The sequence below is a fragment of the Oncorhynchus tshawytscha genome, linkage group LG14 (assembly GCF_018296145.1).
Source record: "Oncorhynchus tshawytscha isolate Ot180627B linkage group LG14, Otsh_v2.0, whole genome shotgun sequence".
NCBI classification, from domain to species: Eukaryota; Metazoa; Chordata; class Actinopteri; order Salmoniformes; family Salmonidae; genus Oncorhynchus; species Oncorhynchus tshawytscha.
Window position 1 is genome coordinate 41,900,818 of NC_056442.1, and position 26,927 is coordinate 41,927,744.

Here is a 26,927-nt window from a genome sequence, read left to right on the forward strand (position 1 = left end):
GATGCAGACAGTGTCGAAGTAACAAAAGTTTATTACTAGAACAGGCAAACCGATAGGTCAAGGGCAGGCAGAGGTCAGTAAATCCAAATTAGAGTCAAAAGGTACCAAACGGCAGCCAGTCTTAGGGTCAGGGCAGGCAGAGGTAAATAATCCAGGGTGGTGTGACAAGGTACAGAACGGCAAGCAGGCTCAGTGCAGGCAGAATGATTAAAACCGGGAAAACAGGAACTACAGAAATAGACAGGATCAAGGGGGAAAACGCTGGTAGGCTTGACGGACAAAACGAACTGGCAACAGACAAAAATAAAACACAGGTATAAATACACAGGGCATAATGAGGGGAGAAGGGAGATCAGGGTGTGGCATAACAAGTAGATCCTTATACACCTCCATAAGGTAAGTCTGAATACCAACTACTGAGAAGTACATAGGAAAGGCGTGCATACTTGTTTTGGTGCTGATGTCAGAGTGTGCAGCTGAATACACTCGGTTTGTTATTTTAACTAAAACATAACCAATCTTTTGTTTAAACATAAATACCGAACTTGTTTTTGCATGGACTCCATGACGCAGTTAGCTTTTAACAGCTAGGACCACTATTTCTTGTCCCGGAATCCCACTTAACTGTTAGAACGGACGAGCCGCTAACCTAGCTAAGCTGCTAACGTTAGCCATCAAGATCCCAGATGAGTTTTCCAATGGAGCCCTCTGTCTGGATAACTAAATGAACGGTTCCAGCGCTGTAGTAGCTGTATCCACTCCGTTCCAATGCGGCAATTGTTTGCTTGCCGAGGATTATAGGCTTAAGGTGGCTTCCTTGATCATGCAGGTAGCCAGACTACGTAAGAAACTGGGGAAAACGCAGAGTGGAATGTTTTTTTACCTTTTCTACGCCGGTGGCTAGACGGCATTCACGCATGATGGATGCATCTCTGTCTCGTCATTTGTCATTATCCGAATGACCGGTGTTGCCTGGTGTTCGTTCGCCAGGGGAGCCATCTCCTGCCTCTCCTCCCCATCTGATAGCGGAGTCGAAGGAGCACAGCAAGAGGAGCATGTCAATCAATGATGGTTGCGTAACACAAGCTGTGGAAGCCGAAGACAGAGGCCTCCCGTAAAGAAGTCTACACTCCCAACCAAAGGCCCGGAGCGGATACAAACAACGAATAGTTCTGGGGCCCTGAAGCCTGATCTTCCTGCACCTTCGTCACTGGGGGTACCTTTGTCTGCAGCCGCTGTACATATTCCTACTCTTTCTCCTACGATTTCGAAGTCGACGTCGGCAACATTCCATCCCTGCTCTGGATTGAGCGGGGCTTCTCTATCTGTCGGAGGCCTGCACCATCCTGTGAAGCATGGGAGTGGACGGATTTCCTCGTTTTCGCCAGCCGTGATTTTGGGCAGCTCAATGGTAAGAAATGTGACTATTCCTGGTGCAAAAACAATGTCCTATCCCGGAGCTCGAGTAAATGACATTACTAAGCTGCTCCCGAATGTACAACGCCAGGACATGGACATCGATTCTATCGTAGTCCATGTGGGTTTTAATGACATTATGAAGGGCATCTCTGAACAGTTGAAACTGGATGTCAAAGAGCTAATTGACTCTGTGCTAGACACTAATAAAATACCCATCATATCTGGCACTGTGCCCTCTCTGAATCGTGGCATTGAATGCTTTAGCAGGATTCTCTCTCTTCACAACTGGCTACGTGATTATTGCAGCTCAACCTTTTGGAAACAAAACACATTTTATAAGAAGGATAGTATCCACCCAAATCATTTGGGTTCCTCGGTCCTTTCACAGCATTATAAGGCTGCAATGAGACAATTACTTATCAATGACCCAAGCCCAGCTCAGTTAATCCCTACCGTTGTGTCGCTGAGTCATCATAATGCTTTAGCAAATGTACATTATACCAGGGGCATTGGTAGACACAATGTAAGTAACCTAATCTATGTCCCTCTAACTGCCTTGAATGCCTCTGCTGATCCTAGAGCTACTGTATGCAGCAAGCATGTGCCTATGAACCAGATTTATGCTGTTAGCACTGAGGCAGTGTGCCCTAGTAGGAAGTTCAGTGTGCAGCTCACCCTGCACTAACATAAATAACATGAGATTATCTACTTCTGCTAAGCTTCCCAGCAAAACAATGAAAACAAGCAAGCATCCCAGAAAAGTGCTCAAAATAGCCCACGTTGACATATGTAGCTTATGAAACAAGGTACATGAAATGAATAACTTGCTAGTAACAGATGACATTCATAGTCTGAAACTCACTTCAACAATACCGTTGATGATACAGTGGTAGCAATAAAAAAAACAGAAATGCCAGTGGTGGAGGTGTTGCTGTTTATACTCAGAACCACATGCTTGTAAAGATTAGAGACAATCTAATGTTTAAATAATATGGCTACAGGTTCATCTGCCTCACTTAAAGCACATTCTTGTGGAAACTGGTATAAATACCAAGTGCTAACAGTCAGTATCTGGATAAAATGTGTGAAATGCTTGATAATGTATGTGATATCAACAGAGAGGTATATTTTCCTGGGTGATTTTAAACATTGTCTGGCTTTCATCAAGCTGCCCACCCAAGAAAAAGCTTAAAATATGTAACCAGTGCCTGCAACCTGGTGTGGTTATGTCAAGTGTCAGTTGTGCAGAGGTGAGGACGGAGTCAGGTGCAGGACACAGAACTGAGTAAAATAACGTTCTTTATTCTGAAAAATAATCAGCCAATAAATCCATGCAGGGATAACAAACCCTAACACAAAAGACTAACAAAACCAGGAACAATCACGCACAAAACATAATGAGAACCAGAGGGTTAAATAGGGAAATACTAATAACAACATAAATGGGAACCAGGTGTGTACAATCAAGACATAACAAATGGGGGAAAAAAACGTGGATCGGTGGCAGCTAGAAAGCCGGTGACGACGACCGCCGAACGCCGCCCGAACAAGGAGAGGCACCAACTTTGGCGAAAGTCGTGATAGGTTATCAGTCAACTTATCAGGGTAGTTACAAACAGCACAGGAATGAAATCCTCAACATGTATAGATCACATCTTTACTAATGCTGCAGAAATGTGCTTGAAAGCAGTATTCAGATCCATCAGATGTAGTGAACACAAAATAGTAGCCATATCTTGGAAACCTAAAGTTCCAAAGGCTAAGCCTAAAATAGTGTATAAGAGGTCATACAATACGTCTTGTAGTGATTCCTATGTTGTTGATGTAAAGAATGTGTTGGTCCGTGGTGTGTAATGAGGAGCAAACAGATGTTGCACTTGACACATTTATGAAATTGCTTATTCCAGTTACTAATAAGCAAGCACCCATTAAGAGAATGACTGTAAAAACTGTTAAGTCCCCATGGATTGATAAGGAATTGAACAATTGCATGGTTGAGAGTGACGAGGCAAAAGAAATGGCAAATAAGTCTGGCTGTACAACCGATTGGCAAACATACTGCAAATTGAGAAATCATGTGACTAAACTGAATAAAAAGAAGAAACTAAACTATGAAACAAAGATAAATGATATAAAGAATGATAGCAAAAAGCTTTGGAGCACCTTCAATTACATTTTGGGGAAAAAGGCAAACTCAGCGCCATCATTCATTGAATCAGATTGCTCATTCATTACAAAACAGTCTGATATTGCCAACTACTTTAATGATTTTTTTCATTTGCAAGATTAGCACATTTAGGCATGATATGCCTGCAAACGCTGACACTACACATCCAAGTATATCTCACTAAATTATGAAAGACAAGAATTGTAATTTTGAATTCCGTAAAGTTAGTGTGAAAGAGGTGACAAAATGATTGTTGTCTATCAACAATGACAACCACCCAAGTCTGACAACTTGGATGGAAAATTACAGAGGATAACAGTTGACAATATTGCCACTCCTATTTTCCATAATTTAAGCCTACTAGTGTGTGCCCTCAGGTTGAGGGAAGCAAGTCATTCCGCTACCTAAAAACAGTAAAGCCCCTTCAAGTAGCTGACCAGTCAGACTGTTACCAACCTGTAGTAAAGTTTTGTAGGAAAAAAAATGGCGTTTGACCGGATACAATGCTATTTTACAGTAAACAAATTGACAGACTTTCAGCACGCGTATTGGGAAGGACATTCAACAAGCACAGCACTTACACGTGATTGGCTGAGAGAAATTGATGATAAAAAGATTGGGGGCCTGTCGTTAGACTTCAGTGCAGCTTTTGACATTATCGATCATAGTCTGCTGTTGGAAAAATGTATGTGTTACGGCTTTACACCCCATGCTATATTGTGGAGAAAGAGTTACTTGTCTAGCAGAACACAGAGGGTGTTGTTTAATGGAAGCCTCTCCAACATACTCCAGGTAGAATCAGGAATTCCCAGAGCAGCTGTCTAGGCCCCTTACTTTTTTCAATCTTTACTAACGACATGCCACTGGCTTTGAGTAAAGCTAATGTGTCTATGTATGAGGATGACTCAACACTATACACGTCAGCTACTACAGTGACTGAAATGACTGCAACACTTAAAGAGCTGCAGTTAGTTTCAGAATGGGTGGGAAGGAATAACTTGGTCCTAAATATTTCAAAAACTAAAAGCATTGTATTTGGGACAAATCATTCACTAAACCCTAAATCTCTAGTAAATATTGTAATAAATAATATGGAAACTGAGCAAGTTGAGGTGACAACTGCTTGGAGTAGGGTAGCCTAGTAGTTAGAGCGTTGGACTAGTAACTGAAAGGTTGTAAGTTCAAATCCTCGAGCTGACAAGGTACAAATCTGTCGTTCTGCCCCTGAACAGGCAGTTAACCCACTGTTCCTAGGCCGTCATTGAAAATAAGAATCTGTTCTTAACTGACTTGCCTAGTTAAATATAGGTTAAAAAAATACTTAAAAAATAAAATAAACTGTCATGGTCAAAACATATTGATACAACAGTAGCTAAAAAAGGGAGAAGTCTGTCCATAATAAAGCGCTCCTCTAACTTCTTAACAACACTATCAACAAGGCAGGTCCTACAGGCTTCGGTTTTGTCGCACCTGGATTACTGTTCAGTCGTGTGGCCAGGTGCCACAAAGAGGGACTTAGGAAAATTGCAATTGGCTCAGAACAGGACAACATGGAACAGGACAGCATTGGATGTACAGAGAGAGCAAACATTAAAAACATGCATGTCAATCTCCCCTGGCTCAAAGTGGAGGAGAGATTGACTTCATCACTACTTGTATTTGTGAGAAGTATTGACATGTCTGTTTTATCTTTTTTTAAGCTACTAGCACACAGCTCAGACACCCATGCATACCCCACAAGACATGCCACCAGAGATCTCTTCACAGTTCCCAAGTCCAGAACAGACTATGGGAGGCGCACAGTCCTACATAGAGCTATGACTACATGGAACTCTATTCCACATCAGGTAACTGATGCAAGCAGTAGAATCAGATTTAAAAAACAAAAATACACTTTATGGAACAGCGAGGACTGAAGCAACAAACATAGGCGCAGACACATGCACACACACGATAACATACGCACTATACACACACGTACACATGGATTTTGTGTTGTATGTGGTAGTGGAGTAGGGGCCCGAGGGCACACAGTGTGTTGTGAAATCTGTTAAAGGTATTGTAATGTTACTGCCTTAATTTTGCCGGACCCAATAAGAGTAGCTGATCCATAATAAATACAAAAATAATTGGGGGTGGGGCGTGTGCCGTGAGGTGTTGCTTAATTCGTTTTTTTAAAACCAGGTTTGCTGTTCACTTGCGCTATATGAGATGGAAGGGAGTTTGGTTGTTCGGTAGCAGGAACATGCCTTCAAACCTACATGCTATTCTACTCCATTATGGACATGTGTAATGTAAAACCTTCACACAGACAAACCATTATATTCCCTCCAAGAGTTGAAAGGTAAAATGTCTTACTGGCTATGGCAACATACCACGTTACAGCGCTATTCCAGGAAGAGCTGTGAGCGTACAATACTGTTCAAACGTTTTAGAACACCTACAATCCCCGACCTCAACCAAATTGAGATGGTTTGGGATGAGTTGGACCGCAGAGTGAAGGAAAAGCAGCCAACAAGTGCTCAGCATATGTGGGAACTTCTTCAAGACTGTTGGAAAAGCATTCCAGGTGAAGCTGGTTGAGAGTATGCCAAGAGTGTGCAAAGCTGTCATCAAGGCAAAGGATGGCTATTTAAGAATATTTTGATTTGTTTAACACTTTTTTTGGTTACTACATGATTCCATATGTGTTATTTCATAGTTTATGTCTTCACTATTATTCTACAATCTAGAAAATAGCTAAAATAAAGAAAACCCCTTCAATGAGTAGGTGTTCTAAAACTTTTGACCGGTAGTGTACATGTGTGTGTGCGCATGCTTGTTTGTGTGGGGTCAGTAGAAGAAATGGGATGCGTCTGTCAAGCCTCAGAACTTTATTACTGTGTTCGTGGCAGTAGCCTTTAATCTTTATGGTGGTTGTTTGAGCATGTTAGCAGCACTTGAGTGTTGGAGATGGATCAGGGGTTGTTGATAGCACACAGCAATTCCATATTATAAAAGGCCTCCAATCCCCTTCCTAATTCATATTGGCTCTGCCTCTATCAGTGAGGATGCATGGCTGCTGTGGCTTGGGCTAGCCTGGAAGGCATGGGGGTAATGGATGGCAGGGGGGATTGCAAGTGGACGTGGTAGAATTGATACTGTATGTGCTGCAAATATGTGCTAAAACAAAAAGCCCTCTCTCTCTCTCTCTCTCTTATTAAAGCAGTTCAGTTATCACATTGAGAGAGGCATTATACAACTGACTAGTTCTGAATTTTCATACATATGAATATTCCACCGTACTAGGGAGAAATATTCCCTCTAAACTGCATGCTATGCAGAAGAATTGCCAGCCCGCGCAGAGACGCACAAGACTGAATTTCTCTAAAATGTACACTATCTTTCTGGCTTTAAACAGATCATATTTTACCATAACAGTGAAAATGGGTATTAAATCAACATAAGAACAGCCCCTTTCAACACAACAAACTACATCTCACTTCTAGACTGAGTTGGTGATTTTGTTGTAGGCTGAGGAGAGCTTCGGAGTATGCGCTAGCAGCTTGGTCGATCCAGCATCTGCATTGGCGGTACAGCATTTACTGTGATGCCGCCTCTGCAGAAGTCAGGGCATTCATACTTCTTGCATTTCGCAGAGCATAGCAGAACTGTTGTGAAGGAAGTTATCAAGGAAGGGAGTTTGTGTTTATACAGGACGTACCGCCCCCACCTACAGTCAACAGATCATGTCAGTGCGGACCTATAGAGTTATATGGAGCCCTCCGCATTGTTACAAAATTTGGAAGGCACACGGCATCTTCGTACAGAGCTTGATTTGGCCTCCGCAGACCACGCGATTGCGTCACCTGCCCCCCGTACGGAGCCTCAGAACCGCATTAAAGGATCAACCATAAATGGGCTTTTATTCTATTATATTTCACAGGCACAAGTGTTTTTGGGGTTTCGGGGAGAGAGAAGCCTATATGCGCACTTGAGATCACTAACCAGAGTTGTGTGTAGCCGCGTGTGCACATTTGTTGATATTCTTTACTACATTGTTTATAACTAATTTTGGTTAGCAATGCGGGAGTGATTGCTCCCGAAAAGAGCACAAAACTTGTACATATTGTACAGTGCATTTGTAAAGTATTCAGACCCCTTTACTTCTTCCACATTTTGTTACGTTTCAGCCTTATTCTAAAATTGATTAAATAAAAATATTCCTCAATCTACACACAATACCACATAATGACACATTTGATTAAAAACAAAAATAAATACCTTATTTACATCAGTAGTCAGACCTTCTGCTATGAGACTTGAAATTTAGCTCAGATGCATACCGTTTCCATTGATCATCCTTGAGATGATTCTACACCTTGATTGGAGTCCACCTGTGGTATATTCAAATGATTGGACATGATTCAGAAAGGCACACACACCTGTCTATATAAGGTCCCACAGTTGACTGTGCATGTCAGAGCAAAAGCCATGAGGTTTAAGGAACTGTCTGTAGAGCTCCGAGACAGGATTGTGTCGAGGCAAGATCTGGGCAAGGGTACCAAAACATTATAAAGCATTGAAGGTCCCCAAGAACACAGTGGTCTCCATCATTCTTAAATGGAAGTTTGGAACCACCAAGACTCGTTCTAGAGCAGGCCGCCGGGCCAAACTGAGCAATCGGGGGGAAAGAGCCTTTGTCAGGAATGGCATCCACGAGAAACAAGATTTTCTGGTCTGATGAAACCAAGATTGAACTCTTTGGCCTGAACGCCAAGCGTCACATCTAGGGGAAACATGGCCCCGTCCCTACGATGAAGCATGGTGGTGGCAGCATCATGCTGCCCAATCTGAAAGAGCTTGAGAGGATCTGCAGAGAAAAATGGGAAAAATTCCCCAAATACAGGTGTGCAAAGCTTGTAGTGTCATACCCTGTAATCACTGCCAAAGGTGCTTCAACAAAGTACTGAGTAAAGGGTATGAATACTTATGTAATGTCGATATGTTTTTTATTATTTTTTTAAAAACATTTCTAAAATGTGGGATATTTTGTGTAGATTGATAAAGAAAAAAAAACTACAATTTAATCAATTTTAGAATAACGTTGTAACGTTAAAAAAATGTGGAAAAAGTCCAGGGTCTGAATACTTTCCAAATGCACTGTATCCATGTGGAAATGTTACGGAATTTGTTTAATTGGTTTTGTTGATAGGCCTACATTATGCTTAAATAGCCACAATAGCCTATTGACCACTGTCTGAAACGGTAACAAAGTGAGTACAGCCTCAGTGTTCACAGTTAATAATGCGCGCTGAAAGTCGCACAGAATGGTCGTAAAATAAAGTACCCACTCACAAGACCTGAAATCTGCTTTGACACTTTCTTTACATTGCTAAGGGGTGACTCCAACTGCTGTTTCAAAACAGAAAATGACTGACTGGATGTCGTGTTTTCCCGAAGCTGGGACAACTATACTGACAGCTGTTCTGATGGATAGCTCGATCAACATCTACAGTGTCTCACTGCTTGTTACTGGACTTCCCCTCACATCAACTGTGACCCATCAAACATGTTTGTATACCAGTCTCAAGGTATTTATTTTCCCTTGGACAAGCGGCAGGTTAAATGTTAGCTCGGTTTCATCTTTTGACCAGTTGATTGGGTCCCTGGCTCTTTTCAATGATAGGATCCAGGTTGATTGGATGACGATTGATTTAAAGCACCATACAATGCGCATGGCAGCCATCTTTACGCCACATTGGATTCCCATTTGCTAGGTGTTAAACAAGGTCAGTTCATTTCCGTTGACAAATTGATGTGTTCATGCTATCACAGTCCCAAAGAAGCCACTTGAATTTGAGAGGCTTGAAATGGACTGAGGGCATTTTGTTATGTAATTGGATTAGATGTTCAAGTGAGAGGACTGAGGTAAACGCTCCATGTTTTTGTTGCCATTCTCCCACAGTTGCCTCACTCATCTTCTAATACATCAACTGCTTGTGACATCATCCCCTTGTTCATCCCAAAAATAATGGAATTGTGTTAATTAGAAATGTTAATGATCGTACAGGCTAATAATAGCAAATCCCTCCAGGCACGAAACACTAAAGAACAGGAGCTATACACACACACACACACACAGTTTTGTACAGCTAACCTTGTGGGGACACACAATTCAGTCCCATTCAAAATCCTAATTTCCCTAACCCCTAAACCGTACTCTTAACTTAACCCTAGCTCCTAACCCTAATTCTAACCCTAAACCCCCTAAAAATACAATTGGACCTTGTGGGGACTAACAAAATGTCCCCAGTAGGTCAAATGTTTGTTTGTTCACTATTCTTGTGGGGACTTCTGGTCCCTAGAAGAATAGTTAAACACATCCACACACACACGTCCACACAGACAGAATATTGAACACAACGACACACTTATACATTCACACACACTGACGCACAAATAATCACAGAAAAATAAATGCAGATACCAGTGCACACACATTTTAACACACACACAGTGCACCACAGCAGCTATGTCAGGATCAATCAGCCATAGACAGTGGAGGCCCAGGGGAAAGATGGCAGATAATGGTTTATAGCACAACTCGTGTCCCTCCTGGCTCACAGTCAAAAACACAGGCACACAGTGGAGTGCCAGCCTGCCTGTATGCTGCAAAGTGTGTGTGTGTCTGTAAAGTGGATGATTCTCTATAACCGCTTCTTTTCTCTTCCAACAGAAATCAAATATTTTATTTAATCTCTCTTCAAAGTACAATAGAGGAAGAAAACACAGCAGACACTTGTGAAGTTCCCTGTAGACAGAGGTTTGAGCACCTGCCTCTTCCCTCTGTTCTGTTAGTGTACTGCTTACACACCCAGCACAGTACATTCAGCCTGGCTTCTCCTGCCTTCTTTACCTGCGCTCTGACATAGAAGAAGCTCTTGGTAATGTAGGAATAAGAGGCCCCATTAACTGTATTGCATGGGGTTACAGAGTTTAAAAATATGTATGTGCCCCTGGTGTCAGTCCTGCTCTCTAGCTAGCAAGGGCCACTGGGGCTCAACCAGCCTAGGCTCTATAAGGTGAAGAGGCTGCTGTAGCAGAGGCTCAGTACAGCCAGGGGCAGAAGGGCAATCCTGGGTCATTAGCAGAGAGAAGCCCTCTCAGCCAGCTACACACACACACACACACTACCCCCCATGGTAAACCCTTTCAAATAGGATCAGGGAGCCAACCATATGGTTGCCGCCTAACAAAGGAGGATCATTGGGAGAGGGATGTGCTTGGCTGGCTGGCTGGCTAGGAAGGACATAAGCTTGTCAGTAATGCTGAAGGAAACTAGGTAGCAGCCACAAGAAAAACTATGCCCACTACAAGGAAAACAAAATCAACATTAATGGCAGAAAAGGAACAATTACATCCAGTGCAGCTGCTGCTCTGAAGGACATGATTGATTATTGTGTTAGTTGCAGAGACCCCGAGTCAGCAACAACCTGGGTGAAGAAGCTGTGGAGGGAACACACTCTAACTGAAAGTTAGCCGGGCTAATTGAGAGCGAGATACCGGTCCATGCAGTTCACTGTGTGATCTCTCCAGGGCAGCCCTTTACTTGACGTCAGCAGGTAGTGGTGAGTGGCAGCCTGGACTGTGCCAAGTGGAAGGTGTTACACACAGATAGCACGGCCTACAGCAGCAGACACACCCAAGGTCCCCCTTACCAACCCACAAGCCAAGCCACCCGTTACATCTCAGGCTAGCCACCCAGAAAAAAAGCTTTCCCACTCTACGGAAAACAAGTCACAGTAAAAGCTAGCCAACTGCTGCATCTGTGTCAAAACCTCTGGCTGTTGATGACACTACCTTGCAGATTAGGTAAAAGGAAACTACATCAAACCATTGTATGGTTCGTCATGGTTTATCAACAGTAGAGGAAAGGGTTCAGGATTACAGTCTGGGGGGGAAGATGCACTGAGTACTATGCTGGGGATAACATGTTAAAGTGAAATGCACTTGTTTTGAACATGGTCCCCTGGTTTTGGGACCGTCCTGCCAAAACACATTCAACAGTTGAATAGATTCTCAAAGGACACCTGATTCTCTGATATCCGCAGTTCTGATTGGTCTAGGCAAGTCAGGCTAGGAGAAACTCCCCCTTCTTGATTTGTGGGAAGTGTGGCCTTCCTCTGAAATATCCACATGCACTTTACTGCATCACCATTAGTTTCAAGAGGCAATTTAAAGTAGGAGAATTCAACTTTAAATCACATAAAGCAATACAATTTGAATTAATTTACTTTGACAACTGAACATAGAGAGGATAGATTTTCTCACGCAAATGATTGGAAACACCAGTTAATAAATGCATTTTAAAGTACCATATTATTAGCAAGTGTTACGCTAGTGATTTTTTTACTTTCATCGCAATATAAGCTACCGTAATTTTAGTTATGCAAATGGTATAAGTAGCAGTCACTGTTCCTGTTGTAACAAAAATGCAATTCCTAAAGTACTGTATAACAATATGTTAATACTACAATGTTACTGCATAGTTATAATAACAATTTCAAGCCCAAGTGTTACCCATTCTTCTTTCAATGCGTCACTAAAAAGCTATTATTGAGTTTGAGTTTATTTTATTTTTACAGGGACAGTGCACATTAATCAATGTTTCGGTAAAAGTGCCGGTTTTAGCCAGCCGGCTAATTTTCAACCGCAGTCCCTGGGTAGGTTATTAAAAACAATTACAATATAGACAATCATTGAGCAGTGAGCACACTCAGAGCAACATAGGACAAGCAAGACGTAGCATACAGACAGGACAAAAAACAACAAGACAAAATCCATGAAAGCAACAAAGTTCAATGAACATACAACTCATATGCAAGAAGTATTGCCCAACTGGCATTTCAAGTATACTATAACTTTACTAGTAGCACAGTGGACATTATTAACTGCCAGTTGGTCTCAAACAGACAAACACTAGCTAATGTGGCCTATTGCTACAGAGAATTGAGCATAATTGTTTAGAGCTTCATTCAGATTCAATAATTATTCTTAAAAAAACTTAAATGAATGACTATTCGCACCGTTTCCTGTATTGAGCCACTTATGGAGCCAGATAATGCTTTAAAAAATGTATCCGTGCCGCCCCGGGAAGGACTGTAGTGGCAGAAGCGGGAAGAGTAATGGGAGGACGACAACACATGTCAGAGAGGCAATCAAACGCTGTCACGCAGGAGTCTAGGGGGAGGTTCTACTGAGAATGCCTGCAAACATCTTTTTCTTCATAGACACCTCCCCTCTCTGCTCTGAGAGGACAGGGGGAAAAAACATGTGCAGTGTGTGTTTATGGAAAAGGAGGTTAGAAAGTTTTGGTAATTTAAGATGCTTTCAGACAATTTCTGTGAACTTCGTGAGGTTCGCTTAATTTTTTGTGCAGTGTGAACGCTCCAAAAGGCAGTCAGACCCCTCAAAAGGGCCCCTGAAGCGAACCGAACCCTCCCTATGAGGTGGTCTGAGTTTGATTTACTTGATGTCCGCAGTCCGATTACGTTTTTTAGTGCTACGTGAACACAAAGCTCTCCAGGATTGCTTGCCATTATTCCAGCACCACACACTAGCCTACTGCAACACTGTTTCCATAACCCTTAGCATTGGTGCCACAAACGAGAGAAGATGTTTTTTTATGCCAACCTGCCTGCACGTGCTGTTTTTAGACATTGAGTAGCGACTGTCAGGGATGCACAGATATTCCAAAAAAGGTTTGTACTGACACTGTTTAGATTATTTGTTTGCGACATGTGATCTATAGCTATGAAGGAGCATCATCAGCTATTTATTTGATTGCGTGGTTTAAATAATGTGAGAAAACGACAACATATTTGGTGAGAACCACATCATAGGGGTACAACATCAATGCAAGCTCTTAAAGCTGCAATAGCCTACATTGAGTGTACTTTTCAATTGTAGCATTATTCAATCTGCAGTTTTTCTTCAGCTATTTATCCTGTTACAAGTAATATTTACATGTAAATATTATATTTGGATTATAATGATGTATTATTGTGTTAACTAAATGCAATCTACTAGCTTCCTAAATGGTACGACTTGTCCTGAATGATGATGTAAACATAGTAATGTGAATAGAAAGGAGTAGGGCAACATTTTCTTAAAGTGATCTGGCAAAAGAGAGGAGTCCTCATTCAAAGGCAAGGGCAGTGTGAATACAAAGAGAACTCATTTCACTTTTTTTCACCCAAAATTTTTTCACTTTAAAGAGGACTGAGATGAGTTATTTTAAAAGAGGACTATATGTGAAAACACCCTTAAGACGCTCGGCTCCCCTCTCCCTCCCCTTTTCTCTCTTCCTGTTCCTCATAGCCTTCTAAATTGATGGCCTTATCTGCCCATCTCCCACATTTCCTCAGGATGCTGTAATCAGCAAAGTCTCTACCTCTCCCTCTCTCTCTGTCCAGTTGGCCAATGTCCAGGGATATAAGTATTACTTTAGCTCTAGCATGCATGGATTCACAGAGCACACTGGGCTAAGCTGGCACGTTAGTCATGGGCATTCCCGGCCCTCCTCCATGGAAATTCCACAAGTGACAACCAAACACTGAGTCACGCCAGCTGGTCACCAGAGGTGACCACAGGTGGTACGTCTTGCTGTATGTGAAGTAGAGGTAGACCGATTAATCGGAATGGCCGATTAATTAGGGCCAATTTCAAGTTGTCATAACAATCGGTAATCTGCATTTTTGGACACCGATCATGGCCGATTACATTGCACTCCACGAGGAGACTGCGTGGCAGGCTGACTACCTGTTATGCAAGTGCAGCAAGGTAAGGTGCTAGCTAGCATTAAACATATCTTATAAAAAACAATCAATCTTAACATAATCACTAGTTAAACTAGTAATATCAACAACCATGTGTAGTTATCTAGCTTGTCCTGCGTTGCATATAATCGATGCGGTGCCTGTTAATTTATCATTGAATCATAGCCTACGGGTGAGTTAACAAGCGCATTCGCGAAAAAAGCACTGTCGTTGCATAAAGTATATATCTTTAAACCTGCATATTTAGTTAATATTGCCTGCTAACATGAATTTCTTTTAACTACTTATTTTACCTTTTTTTTTTACTAGGCAAGTCAGTTAAGAACAAATTCTTATTTTCAATGACAGCCTAGAAACAATGGGTTTAACTGCCGAACAGGCAGTTAGATTTGTACCTTGTCAGCTCTGGGATTTGAACTTGCAACCTTCCGGTTACTAGTCCAACACTCTAACCACTAGGCTACCCTGCCACCCCAGGGTAGCCCAGGGAAATTGTGTCACTTCTCTTGAGTTCTGTGCAACAGAGTCAGGGTATATGCAGCAGTTTGGGCCGCCTGGCTCATTGCAAACTAATTTCCCAGAATTTTATAGAATTATGACATAACATTGAAGGTTGTGCAATGTAACATTAATATTTAGACCTATGGATGCCACCCGTTAGATAAAATACGGAACGGTTCCGTATTTCACTGAAAGAATAAACGTTTTATTTTCGAAATTATAGTTTACGGATTTTACCATATTAATGACCTAAGGCTCGTATTTTTGTGTGTTATTATGTTATAATTAAGTATATGATTTGATAGAGCAGTCTGACTGAGTGGAGGTAGGCAGCAGCAGGCTCGTAAGCATTCATTCAAATAGCACTTTCGTGCGTTTGCCAGCAGCTCTTCGCTGTGCTTCAAGCATTGCGCTGTTTATGACTTCAAGCCTGTCAACTCCCGAGATTAGGTTGGTGTAACCGATGTGAAATGGCTAGCTAGTTAGCGGGGTGCGCGCTAATAGCGTTTCAAACGTCACTCGCTCTGAGACTTGGAGTAGCTGTTCCCCTTGCTCTGCAAGGAGCGATGGGTAACGTGGATTTTGTAGAGCGATGGGTAACGATGCTTCGAGGGTGGCTGTTGTCGATGTGTTCCTCGTTCGAGTCCAGGTAGGGGTGAGGAGAGGGACGGAAGCTATACTGTTACTAAAGTGCCTATAAGAACATCCAATAGTCAAAAGGTATATGAAATACAAATGGTATAGAGAGAAATAGTCCTATAATTCCTATAATAACCTCAACCTAAAACTTCTTACCTGGGAATATTGAAGACTCATGTTAAAAGGAACCACCAGCTTTCATATGTTGTCATGTCTTGAGCAAGGAACTTAAACGTTAGCTTTTTTTTTTATACATGGCACATATTGCACTTTTACTTTCTTCTCCAACACTTTGTTTTTGCATTATTTATTAAACCAAATTGAACATGTTTCATTATTTATTTAAGGCTAAATTGATTTGATTGATGCATTATATTAAGTTAAAATAAAAAAAAGTGTTCATTCAGTATTGTTGTAATTGTCATTATTACAAATAAATAAAATAATTAAACATTTTTTTTAAATAAATACAATTTTAAAATAAAAATTGGCTTTTTTGGACTTTCAATAATCTGTATCGGCGTTGAAAATACATAGTCGGTCGACCTCTAATGTGAAGACAGGTTTGTGTGTGGAAGAGTCTAGAGTGACTACAAGAGGGCCATATGGGGCACGGAGGACCCTCTGTCTGTAACAAACCAGTAAGAACAGTTGATTTGCAGGTAAATATGAATCCCTAGATTCCTATTCTCAGCATAGGAGTCCCGAGGAGGCCGATGGGAAATGTGCTCACAACCAAATGCAGCGACTACTAGAGAAGCTAAAAATAAACATGAGGAATGTGTTAAGTGCCAGGCCTTTAAATCAAGATGTCGTCTTTGGCAGTGCATTTTTAATTAACACGTTAATTTTCCCAGGATGAGAGGGACATTGTGTCAAGTATTTGTCATCCCTGCTTTAGCAAAGCTAGAGACTCTCTGATTTAGTATTTTAACATTCATTTGAGTTCTGCTTCATCCTCAACAATTACATTTAAAAAAATACAATCTAGGGCCGACCAATTGCTCCGATTACAAAACATTCACACACGACAACTAACAGACAGTGAGTTCTCTCAGTTGTGAGGCTTCTTTCTCTTTGCTTATTTTAGCCGATCTTGGCTGAGAAATGGACAAACAAACATGGAGAGTTGTTTTTAAATTTGATTTGAGCGGCATGTTGTTTATAGAAGCCAAACCCCCTAGTTACATGACCAGCACAATCTGGACCCTCTCTGCCCTACTAGGAACATTCTGAAACAGCTGTTGATTGCTGTTATGAAGTGTGGAGCTGTGGACAGGGTCAACGAGGTCTGGGATAAGCTGCCAGTCGCAGGTGACTGTAAGGTTAAACAAGCATACATCCATAACAGTATTTCCCTCCATCCACCCCAGCAGTACTTCAAAAGGTAAGCCCTGCGCTCGCCGCTGTTCTCAGTCTGTGCATCTGCCAAACGCAGGCCTCATAAGAGCTGCTTCTGACTGCCACGGCTGCTGCTACTGTAGAGAGAACAGGCTGTATGAGAGCCTTTCATGCTCAAGGTACTACAAGCCTCAGGCAGCCAGTCTACCGGCTTCATAATTATCCCAAAAAACAAAGACATTACAGTGAATGAGGCTGGCAAGTCAATGGCTAACGTAGGTCATCTGTAAGGGGAAAGGGGTATTTTGTTTTTGACTAGGACACAACACGATACACACAACCTTTGAAATGATGATGCTGTGTTGGTGAACTTTAAAGTTGATATTGAGCTGCAGGTATGGTGGTGTGCTGTGCAAGGGTCATTGTGAGTAACAGAAGGTCAAAGGTCACTGTAAACGCAGCACTCCCTTCATGTCAGCCCTGGAATCAGCGCTGTTGGATAACGTGTGGATTACCAGAAGCCCAGTCAGAGACGAGCTACAGTGTGTCCTGAATAAGGTAGCTTTACTATGAAATAACTAACTGCAGGCAAGACTAGCTTTCTCTTAAAGGTTGATAGAACAAGGTTTTCAACAATGTATTCGTTTGAGTGTTCTAATATTGTGATACACTTAGTCTCTTATTTACCCAGGTATTGTACCTGAAGGTTAACAATTAAACAGTTAAATTAACTGATGTCATCCTTAATCCTTCATTGATTGTCATTCACCTCCCAATGCTTCTCTTAAACTCATTCAACAGCGTTGGTAGGTTAAACCTATATCACCTGCCCTACAAAGACTTCTGGGAGAGTGATCTGACCAGTTTTTGATCAACATCTCAATGCAGGTCACAGAGGCCAATGTGTCTGACACGGGGTAACGCAAGAGAAAAACACACAGTAACACACACACAGTAACGCACACACAGTAACGCACACACAGTAACGCACACACAGTAACGCACACACAGTAACGCACACACACCTGAACTTTTCCTCACTTCTTGACCCTTTAAAAAATCTACTGGAACAAATAAGATCAGGTCACAAACATGTAGAGGGCAACCGAGAACAACCAGCCTCTTTTCAACCAATAAACCAGGAGGATAGATATATATAATCCTTCTGGTTTATTGGTATGCATGTATGTGTGTGAGAGGGATATTAGGCGGACACCTCAAACCCCACTCGTCTCTCTGTGACCACACAAACACATCCCACACAAGGATCAAACCACAGTTTCCATACTACTTAAAGGGATAGTTCACCCAAATTACACGTTGGTTTCCTTACCTTGTAAGCAGTCTATGGACAAGGTATGACAGCAATCCATGCTTTGGTTTCATTTCCATGGCACTGTTCCAAATGCTAAAGTTTTAGCATTTGAGGCACAACTCCCATGATTTGAACATGATGCACGAAAAATGCTAATATTGGTCCCATAACCTAAATGGGATTTGTGCCACAAATGCTCAATTCTAAATAAGGTTGTGTGCCACAAAATGCATTTGGAAACATCGGGCCTTATGAAATCTGCATTGTGGAGAACAAGGACTGATTCACGGAATCCAGACATTAAAATGGAATTCAACAATATTCAAAAGGTATTAAACTTAATAGGAAATCAACTAAATGTATTGAACTTACTCGAAAATTCATCAAATTTGCCCAAGTTAATCATAAGACATGAACACAATGCATCCGTGGTTAGATATTTCCCTGCAACTTTCTGAAAGAGCACAGGAAGGCCCCTGGGGCGGCAGGTAGCCTGGTGGTTAGAGCATAGAGGAGGTAGGTAGCCTGGTGGTTAGAGCGTAGAGGAGGTAGGTAGCCTGGTGGTTAGAGCGTAGAGGAGGTAGGTAGCCTGGTGGTTAGAGCGTAGAGGAGGTAGGTAGCCTGGTGGTTAGAGCGTAGAGGAGGTAGGTAGCCTGGTGGTTAGAGCGTAGAGGAGGTAGGTAGCCTGGTGGTTAGAGCGTAGAGGAGGTAGGTAGCCTGGTGGTTAGAGCGTAGAGGAGGTAGGTAGCCTGGTGGTTAGAGCGTAGAGGAGGTAGGTAGCCTGGTGGTTAGAGCGTAGAGGAGGTAGGTAGCCTGGTGGTTAGAGCGTAGAGGAGGTAGGTAGCCTGGTGGTTAGAGCGTAGAGGAGGTAGGTAGCCTGGTGGTTAGAGCGTAGAGGAGGTAGGTAGCCTGGTGGTTAGAGCGTAGAGGAGGTAGGTAGCCTAGTGGTTAGAGCGTAGAGGAGGCAGGTAGGCCAGTGGTTAGAGCGTGGAGGAGGTAGGTAGCCTAGTGGTTAGAGTGTAGAGGAGGTAGGTAGCCTAGTGGTTAGAGCGTGGAGGAGGTAGGTAGCCCAGTGGTTAGAGTGTAGAGGAGGTAGGTAGCCCAGTGGTTAGAGTGTAGAGGAGGTAGGTAGCCTAGTGGTTAGAGCATGGAGGAGGTAGGTAGCCCAGTGGTTAGAGCGTAGAGGAGGTAGGTAGGCCAGTGGTTAGAGTGTAGAGGAGGTAGGTAGGCCAGTGGTTAGAGCGTAGAGGAGGTAGGTAGCCTAGTGGTTAGAGCGTAGAGGAGGTAGGTAGCCCAGTGGTTAGAGCATGGAGGAGGTAGGTAGCCCAGTGGTTAGAGCATGGAGGAGGTAGGTAGCCTAGTGGTTAGAGCGTAGAGGAGGTAGGTAGCCTAGTGGTTAGAGCGTAGAGGAGGTAGGTAGCCTAGTGGTTAGAGCGTTGGGCCAGTAACCGAAAGGAAACATTACAGAAACATTGCTAACCAAACAACAGTCTCTTGCATTAACAATGAAACAACAAAGGACATTCCTAACAAACAGCACCTCCTGCACAAAATATGAAGACAGACATGTTCTAAAAGCTCTACTGTCCTTCGTTGACAGTCACAAAAACATGATTTTATTCTAAATGTTACGGGTTACCAATATCTAATGCTACTTACAACTGTGTTATTCACAGAAGCAAATTGTATGGTTTTGTAATTGCTTTGATAACAACAAATACCCGTAGGACTTTAGAGTAAAGTTTGGTTGAGAAGTAGAGAGAGATCAGCTGGGTCCAGTACACTCCTGGAGCAAGCAAGGAAGCAAGCAGGCAGGCGGGCAGAATCAGAGTGGAGCCAGCTTCTCAACAGGTGTTGTTTTATAGGCTGCTATCCTAATCTCCTTTTGTACACTGATCTGAAAACACAGGATGGGTGAAAGAAAGGTGGTTGATAACTACTGGGATTTTGATTTCCAAAAGGGATGAATACATGTTTTTTTTCTTCAAATAAAATAGTTTCCCTTTTCTAGAATTAAAAGAACACAGGCAGTGAATGAGTTTGACATTTATTTCTAAATAAAGATTTTACTGATCATCTTCGTGAAGTCAGCCCGGCCCCACTTTACAATAACAACCTCTCCCATCACAAATAATAATTCCCAACCATTATGTAACTAAGATTCTTTGCTTCCAAATCTACAGGACAACTGTTGGAAAAGAGATTTGACTCTCAATCATGTGTTGCTGATGACCTTTGTTGTTTTTCTAAATTAATTTCTGCATCTGCCCATATGAATCATTGTTTTTCATTACTGATGTTTCCATGACATTTATAAACCATCTATAAGTACTTTCATGACTTTAGAATTCATGAATGTAATGAACATGTTTGGCCAAAAGTCTTGATGAAGTTTGCAACATGCATGAGTCATGACATGAATAACCTAACTAATGGATAAACACTCAATGCAAGACAAAATACTCTCCTTGCCCGTAGGAAGGGATTAGCTAGACCGCCATGTGCTGTTAGTTTTAGAGCCCTTGGCTTAAGCGTACAGTTAATGAGAGATAGCCAAAGGAATTAAAATTTAACCTGAGAAGCCAAATTCCATCTGGACTGTATGCAGTTGAGCACATGACACAAGCTCTCTATGCCAGGGCAAAGCCAATTTACTCCACGTTTCACAGCTGCACGCATCGTTGAGCACTTACTGCACTGGAGGGCACTCCGAGAGAGATGGTCCACTGATAACTAATAGCCCCCCTTTGCAGGTTTCCTGACCCGTATTTTGGCACTGGTCTGGAATGGATAGCCATGCAGTTACTTATGCCTTTAACCAGACTTCTAACATGGTGTTGAAGGGAGCCACCACTGCTTCGGGATATCCCCGATCATGTGACTGCCAGACCAGCACTGGTGTTGGTCTGCTCACATGCAGCCTATATAGTCAGTTTCTATAGATGTTTAGGACAAATATAACTTAAATAAACACTACCATTCCTTGAACACCTTGCTGGAAAACTGACATAGTGCAATGATTCATTTAAACCATTAAATTGCTGACGTTTGCCAGTTCAAACTAAACCTCACACCAAGCTTTGAAAACACCCTCCTCATTCTGAAGCTGTATTTTCAAGATTCATATTTAGTGCTGAAACCACATTGGACTGAGTCTGAGTGGAAGTTTGTTTTTCAAATGAGAGGCCTAGAGAGCTCAGCTGGATGGGTCTCTGGGAGGGAGTGGCGAGCTCCTGAAAACCTCTGTGCCTTCAGTGAGTGCCGAGCTAGAAATATCCAGGCGGGCAGCAGCGGTACAGATTAAAAATCAGACAACGAGCAACAGGAAGTGATTTTGAGGAAAGGTCAGGCTAAGATTACAGAGGCAGTCGTAGCGGGGTGGGTATGGTGTTGCTGGGGATGCACTGAAGAGGAGGAGCAGGAAAAGGAGAAGGAGGAAGATGGTGACCCTGACCAATGGTGTGCGCAGCAAAAAGAATACAACAAGCAGACCTCCTCACCCTGCGACTCCAAACATAAACCCAGCCAGAGATCCTGTATATGCCCAGTCCCTTTGTCACTTGATTGTTTTCAGATCAGAGGAGAGTAAGCAATAGGGTGAAAGGTTCTCGAGGTCTATTGGACGACTAGGTGGCCAACAACATATTGCTTAAATACCTATAGAACGATTCCATGCCAGAAGAAAATATTTTCGGAATCTCAGATTATTCAGGCAATTCTCACATAGAAACTTAATTGGGAGGAAGAATGTTTGAAATGCTTTTTACATTTGTACAACACATTTTATTTTTAAAATCATGATGAAAGTGGCCCTTTTTAGACATATACACTGAGTGTACAAAAAATGAGGAACGCCTGTTCTTTCCATGACATAGACTGACCAGGTAAAAGCTATGATCCCTTACTGATGTCCCTAGTTAAATCCACTTCAATCAGTGTAGATGAGGGGGATGAGACAAGTTAAAGAAGGATTTTAAAGCCTTGAGACAATTTGGATTGTGTATGTGTGCCATTCAGAGGGTGAATGGGCAAGCTAAAAGATTTAAATGCCTTTGAACAGGGTATGGTAGTAGGAGCCAGGTGTACCGGTTTGAGTGTCTCAAGCACTACAATGCTTCTGGGTTTTTCAAGCTCAACAGTTTCAAGAATGTATCAAGAATGGTCCACCACCCAAAGGACATCCAGCCAACTTGACACAACTGTCGGAAGCAATGGAGTCAACATGGGCCAGCATCCCTGTGGAACACTTGACACCTTGTAGAGTCCATGACCCAACAAATCGAGGCTGTTGTGAGGGCAAAACAGGGTGCAACTAAATATTAGGAAGGTGTTTTGTACACTCAGTGTACATGCCTCCTGTAAGAACTTATGATCCGTGAACCATACATGACAAGGACAACGTCATGGTATAATTATAGTGTGCTCTAACATATGGATTATGTCTAGATTCTGAAATACACGTTTACATTCAATTATTCAACATTAAAACTATTTATATGAGTATCTGAAAACTCCCCTTTTTGATTTTGCTTATTTTTTAGACATTATTTGGACAATATACTCTTCAAAAACGCATACAATTTCCAGAGTGGGTTCTCTGGTACTTTTAATGATATGACCCATTTTATAGATATAAATTGATATTATAGATCATTAACCAATCACAACCATCCCTTAGGATTGCACATTCAGCAAATCACCAGAAGAGAGAGTGCCATTTAAATACATTTACCATTCACTGTGTTGGTGGTGCTCATTGATCAGAATTAGCAGAGCCCACTCTGGAAATTTGATGTACTTGTAGAGTATACTGTTCCAAACAATAAGTTTTAAAATGAACCCAATCAAAAATGGCTGTTTTGAGATATTCATATTAATATTTGTAATGTGTAATAAATTTGTGAAAATGTGTATTTCAGAATCTAGACATGATCCATATGTTAAAGCACACTATAAGGAGTATAATGACACTAGACGTTGTCTGTATCGTGTATGATTCACAGGTCATAAGGTCTTCCAGGAGGCACGTATAGGTTTAAAAAAGGGCCTAAAATGGCCACTTTCATCATTATTCAAACATTAAAAGCATGTCAAACATTTTTATGTGAGAATTGCCAGAACAATCTGGGATCCCAAAATGATTTTCCACTCCCACTGGCATGGAGTCACCCTATATGGCCCCTTGAGATGGGCAAATACAGAAAGGGTAGCTTAAGGAAGTGTTTGGGTTGTTTTTAGAGGGGACAAAAGAAAAAGGCAGGTAGAGTTTGACTGAGGTGAGAGATGACTGACCACTGACATGTTCAGAGACACACAGGACATTTGCTGAGTGATAACAGTGCTACTGTAATACTGTAGTAGTAATAACAATGTTTTGCACAGGTAGCAACTTCAAGGCTCACCAGAATTCACACGTGCTATGTACTTCAAAGAAGTGAAGAGTGCAATGTGGTAATATAGGCCAACTAATCTATTTCCAAAACTAAGGCCCTTGAACATGGCCAGGTTGAGAGCCCTGGCCCCTTGATGAGAGCCCAGAAACAGATGAAAGCACAATCCCAAATCTTAAAAACAGTTGATCCGTTAAATCTGTGGATGTTACCCCCAGGACAGATCCCTGGAGCAGAGAGCAGTGTATCAAAATCCATTTAACCACCCCCCCTTTACACTCACATGTTGCACCTCAACCTTAGATAATAAATAGGCTTCATGAACTCCTAAACAGTAAATAAAGATAACTCAGTTGAGGATTGACAGAGATAGGGGAGGTGAGTTAGGTCTCACTTCTGAAGATGTTTGGCCTGTGCTTCCACCTCATGGGAAACCAAAATGTTGAATAACTAACTAACTGTTACTGACATAATCACAACATAGGCCTACATATTGATTCATATCCAACTTTGTAGCCTACTAAACAAGGTCAGTACACGTGCACACGGCACCACACATTATTAGACTAATCCAGCAGGGAGGTACATATTTGTAACACTTACCAGACCACCCCAAAAGCTCCATAGCCGATGGGTCTGTCGGGCTCTATGTCCAGCTGCGGCTGTAAGTGGTGTGAGTGTTGATGGTGATGGTGAGCTTTGACAGCCGCAGCTTGAACTTGGGCAGGTGCGGCAGCCGCTGCCGGACCGGGGGCTTGTCCAGGAGCTGGCGAGGGAAAGTATGGTTGCTGCTGGCTCGGGTTCAACATTACCGCGGCAGCTGCTGTAGAAGCGTGCTGTTGTACAGGGTGAACAGCGGCGGCAGAGCCAGGGTGTTGCAAGTGATGCTGGCCTGGGTGGTGATGGTGGTGGAGATGGGGAGGTGGGAGATGTGGTAGTTGGTGGTGATGGTGCGGGTGATGGGCAGAAACTGCCGAGGCGCCACCGTTGTATGCAGCCATCATTTTTGCGGCATTGGCTGCCGTTGTTCCGCACAGAGCCATTCACTCAATAACAAATCAAAAAGAAAGGAAAAGGAGGGAAATATGGGTGAAAATTGGCCGTTTATTTTAGGCGAAAATATCCCAGGTGAAGATATGCTATGGGATTGGGCAGATGGTGTTTAACTGATCATTTGGTTGTGACCCGATGCATAAAATCAAAAACTCTTGAAACGGTTTGAATTAAATAAACATGTCAGCTATAATTCTGAGAGCAGCCTCACTCTACCTAACAGCCTCATCATTACACGGATCTGACCTACTTATTGTAATGTAATTTATTTCCGCATGCACTGACAGCAGATAGGCTACCAAACTGTAACAATAATTAATATGTAAATGCAGTGCACCTTGTCAAAAATGTCAAATAAAAATGCGACAGAAAATAACCCGCACCCCCCACAATAAATAAATTATCCGCGGCCCTAGATCTCCCTCATGTTGGAAGTGGCGGCACCCTCTCCACTGACGAAACTCAAGTCAATTTCCCCTAATTGATATGAAAAGAGAACCCGATATGTATCACATGGGAAATAGCACAGCATTCATCTTTCAAATATACTCAAGTTTTCCATATTGTCTGGTCCACCACCGCTGATGTTCCACAGCCTTTGCTGCATGCAATTTGCAGAAGTTATTCGGCTTTTAGGTCACGCTACAGTTGCTAGCTTGATAGCCACTTGTATTCGGCGTTGCAAGAACAGTATGGTATACTTCAAACGTTCCGCATATAACAACAATTCCCATATTATGGAGCAGTAGACTGCGAGAACAAATATACCCAATCAAAGCGAGAACGCGAACGAGAGGTGTTATACAATGTTGCCGTTTACGCCGTCTCGTAGAAATGGGATATGGACCGTTGTCCTCCCTCAGATGTCACATTTCCCGTTAACCCAGACTCCAGAAATCTAAATCACGTTGGTAAAATTAGCTCTTTTCCTGGAACGAGAAAAAACAATTATTCCGACAGCACAGTCAACTTATTTTCCCCATTGGATCCAGTGTGTTCAGTTTGTTCCGCACACTATCTCCTTACGCAGCACACACATACATCCATTAAAGGAAAATATGAATAAAAATATCAAAAAGTCCCTTGTATTTAGAAAACAAGCTGCCAGTTTTGACTCCCTTAAGCCGGATGGTGCTGCCCGGACCTAAGAAGAAACAAGCACAGCCAGAGTCCCCGACCAGTCAGTGATGGAAGGATGTCCAATCAAAAGAAGAGTCTGATGTTCTTTATGTTGTTCAGCCAATCAGTTGAATCCAGATAGCAACCGAGGAATTACCACAAAAGTCAAAGCCTGTGACACTAGAAACTATCGCCATTGTGGAGATCTAGATTTGTAGGTGCAGTGAAATATGAATGGAACAGTTGAACCCGAATGGAGAACACGAGCTCCAGTTGCTAATAGAGATTACGTGAGGAGCGCGACCCAATCATTATCCTCTCAACAAGGACGTCCTCTTTTACGCACAGTGATAGACATGGGATGTAACCAATAACTCCTTACGTCTCTTCATATATCGCAAGGGCTTTGAAAAGCACATTCAGTAGGCTAGCCTATATGCTATCTATGCATACGCCCCCAAAAAATCGTTCATTATTTCATAGCCTACATGTTGGGATTATATACTCTTACTAATAGTATTACACGTCAAAATGACAGTCACACAAAACAAATTTGTCCATGACTCCCCCTGACAAAACATTATTAATAAATAAATACAAATGGCAGCACCCCTACCCCCAAACTACTTCCCATGGCTATAACTATAGTCTCTCTGTGTCTGGGGAGTAGGTGTACTATAGTCTCTCTCTCTCTCTCTCTCTCTCTCTCTCTGTCTGTGGAGTAGGTTTACTATAGTCTCTCTCTCTCTCTGTGTCTGGGGAGTAGGTTTACTATAGTCTCTCTCTCTCTGTGTCTGGGGAGTAGGTTTACTATAGTCTCTATCTCTCTCTCTGTCTGTGGAGTAGGTTTACTATAGTCTCTCTCTTTCTCTCTCTCTTTCTCTCTCTCTCTCTGTGTCTGGGGAATAGCTTTACTATAGTCTCTCTATCTCTCTGTGCCTGGGGAGTAGGTTAACTATAGTCTCTCTATCTCTCTGTGCCTGGGGAGTAGGTTAACTATAGTCTCTCTCTCTCTCTGTGTCTGGTGAGTAGAATTACTATGGTCTCTCTCTCTCTCTCTCTCTCTCTCTCTCTCTCTCTCTCTCTCTCTCTCTCCCTCTCTCTCTGTGTCTGGGGAATAGGTTTATTATAGTCTCTCTATCTTTCTGTGCCTGGGGAGAAGG

At 42.3% G+C, this 26,927-nt stretch overlaps 1 protein-coding gene across 1 annotated transcript in view; it reads right to left on the minus strand.

Moving 5' to 3' along the window:
• LOC112267223 (serine/threonine-protein kinase NLK) overlaps nt 1-25,977 on the minus strand; it is an 84,526-nt gene extending 58,549 nt beyond the window's left edge. Inside the window, exon 1 of the mRNA XM_024445444.2 lies at nt 24,196-25,977. Coding sequence (XP_024301212.2) covers nt 24,196-24,635 — 440 coding nt within the window. The 5' untranslated portion in view covers nt 24,636-25,977. The remainder of the gene's footprint in view (nt 1-24,195) is intronic.
• Between the last annotated feature and the right edge of the window lie 950 nt (nt 25,978-26,927).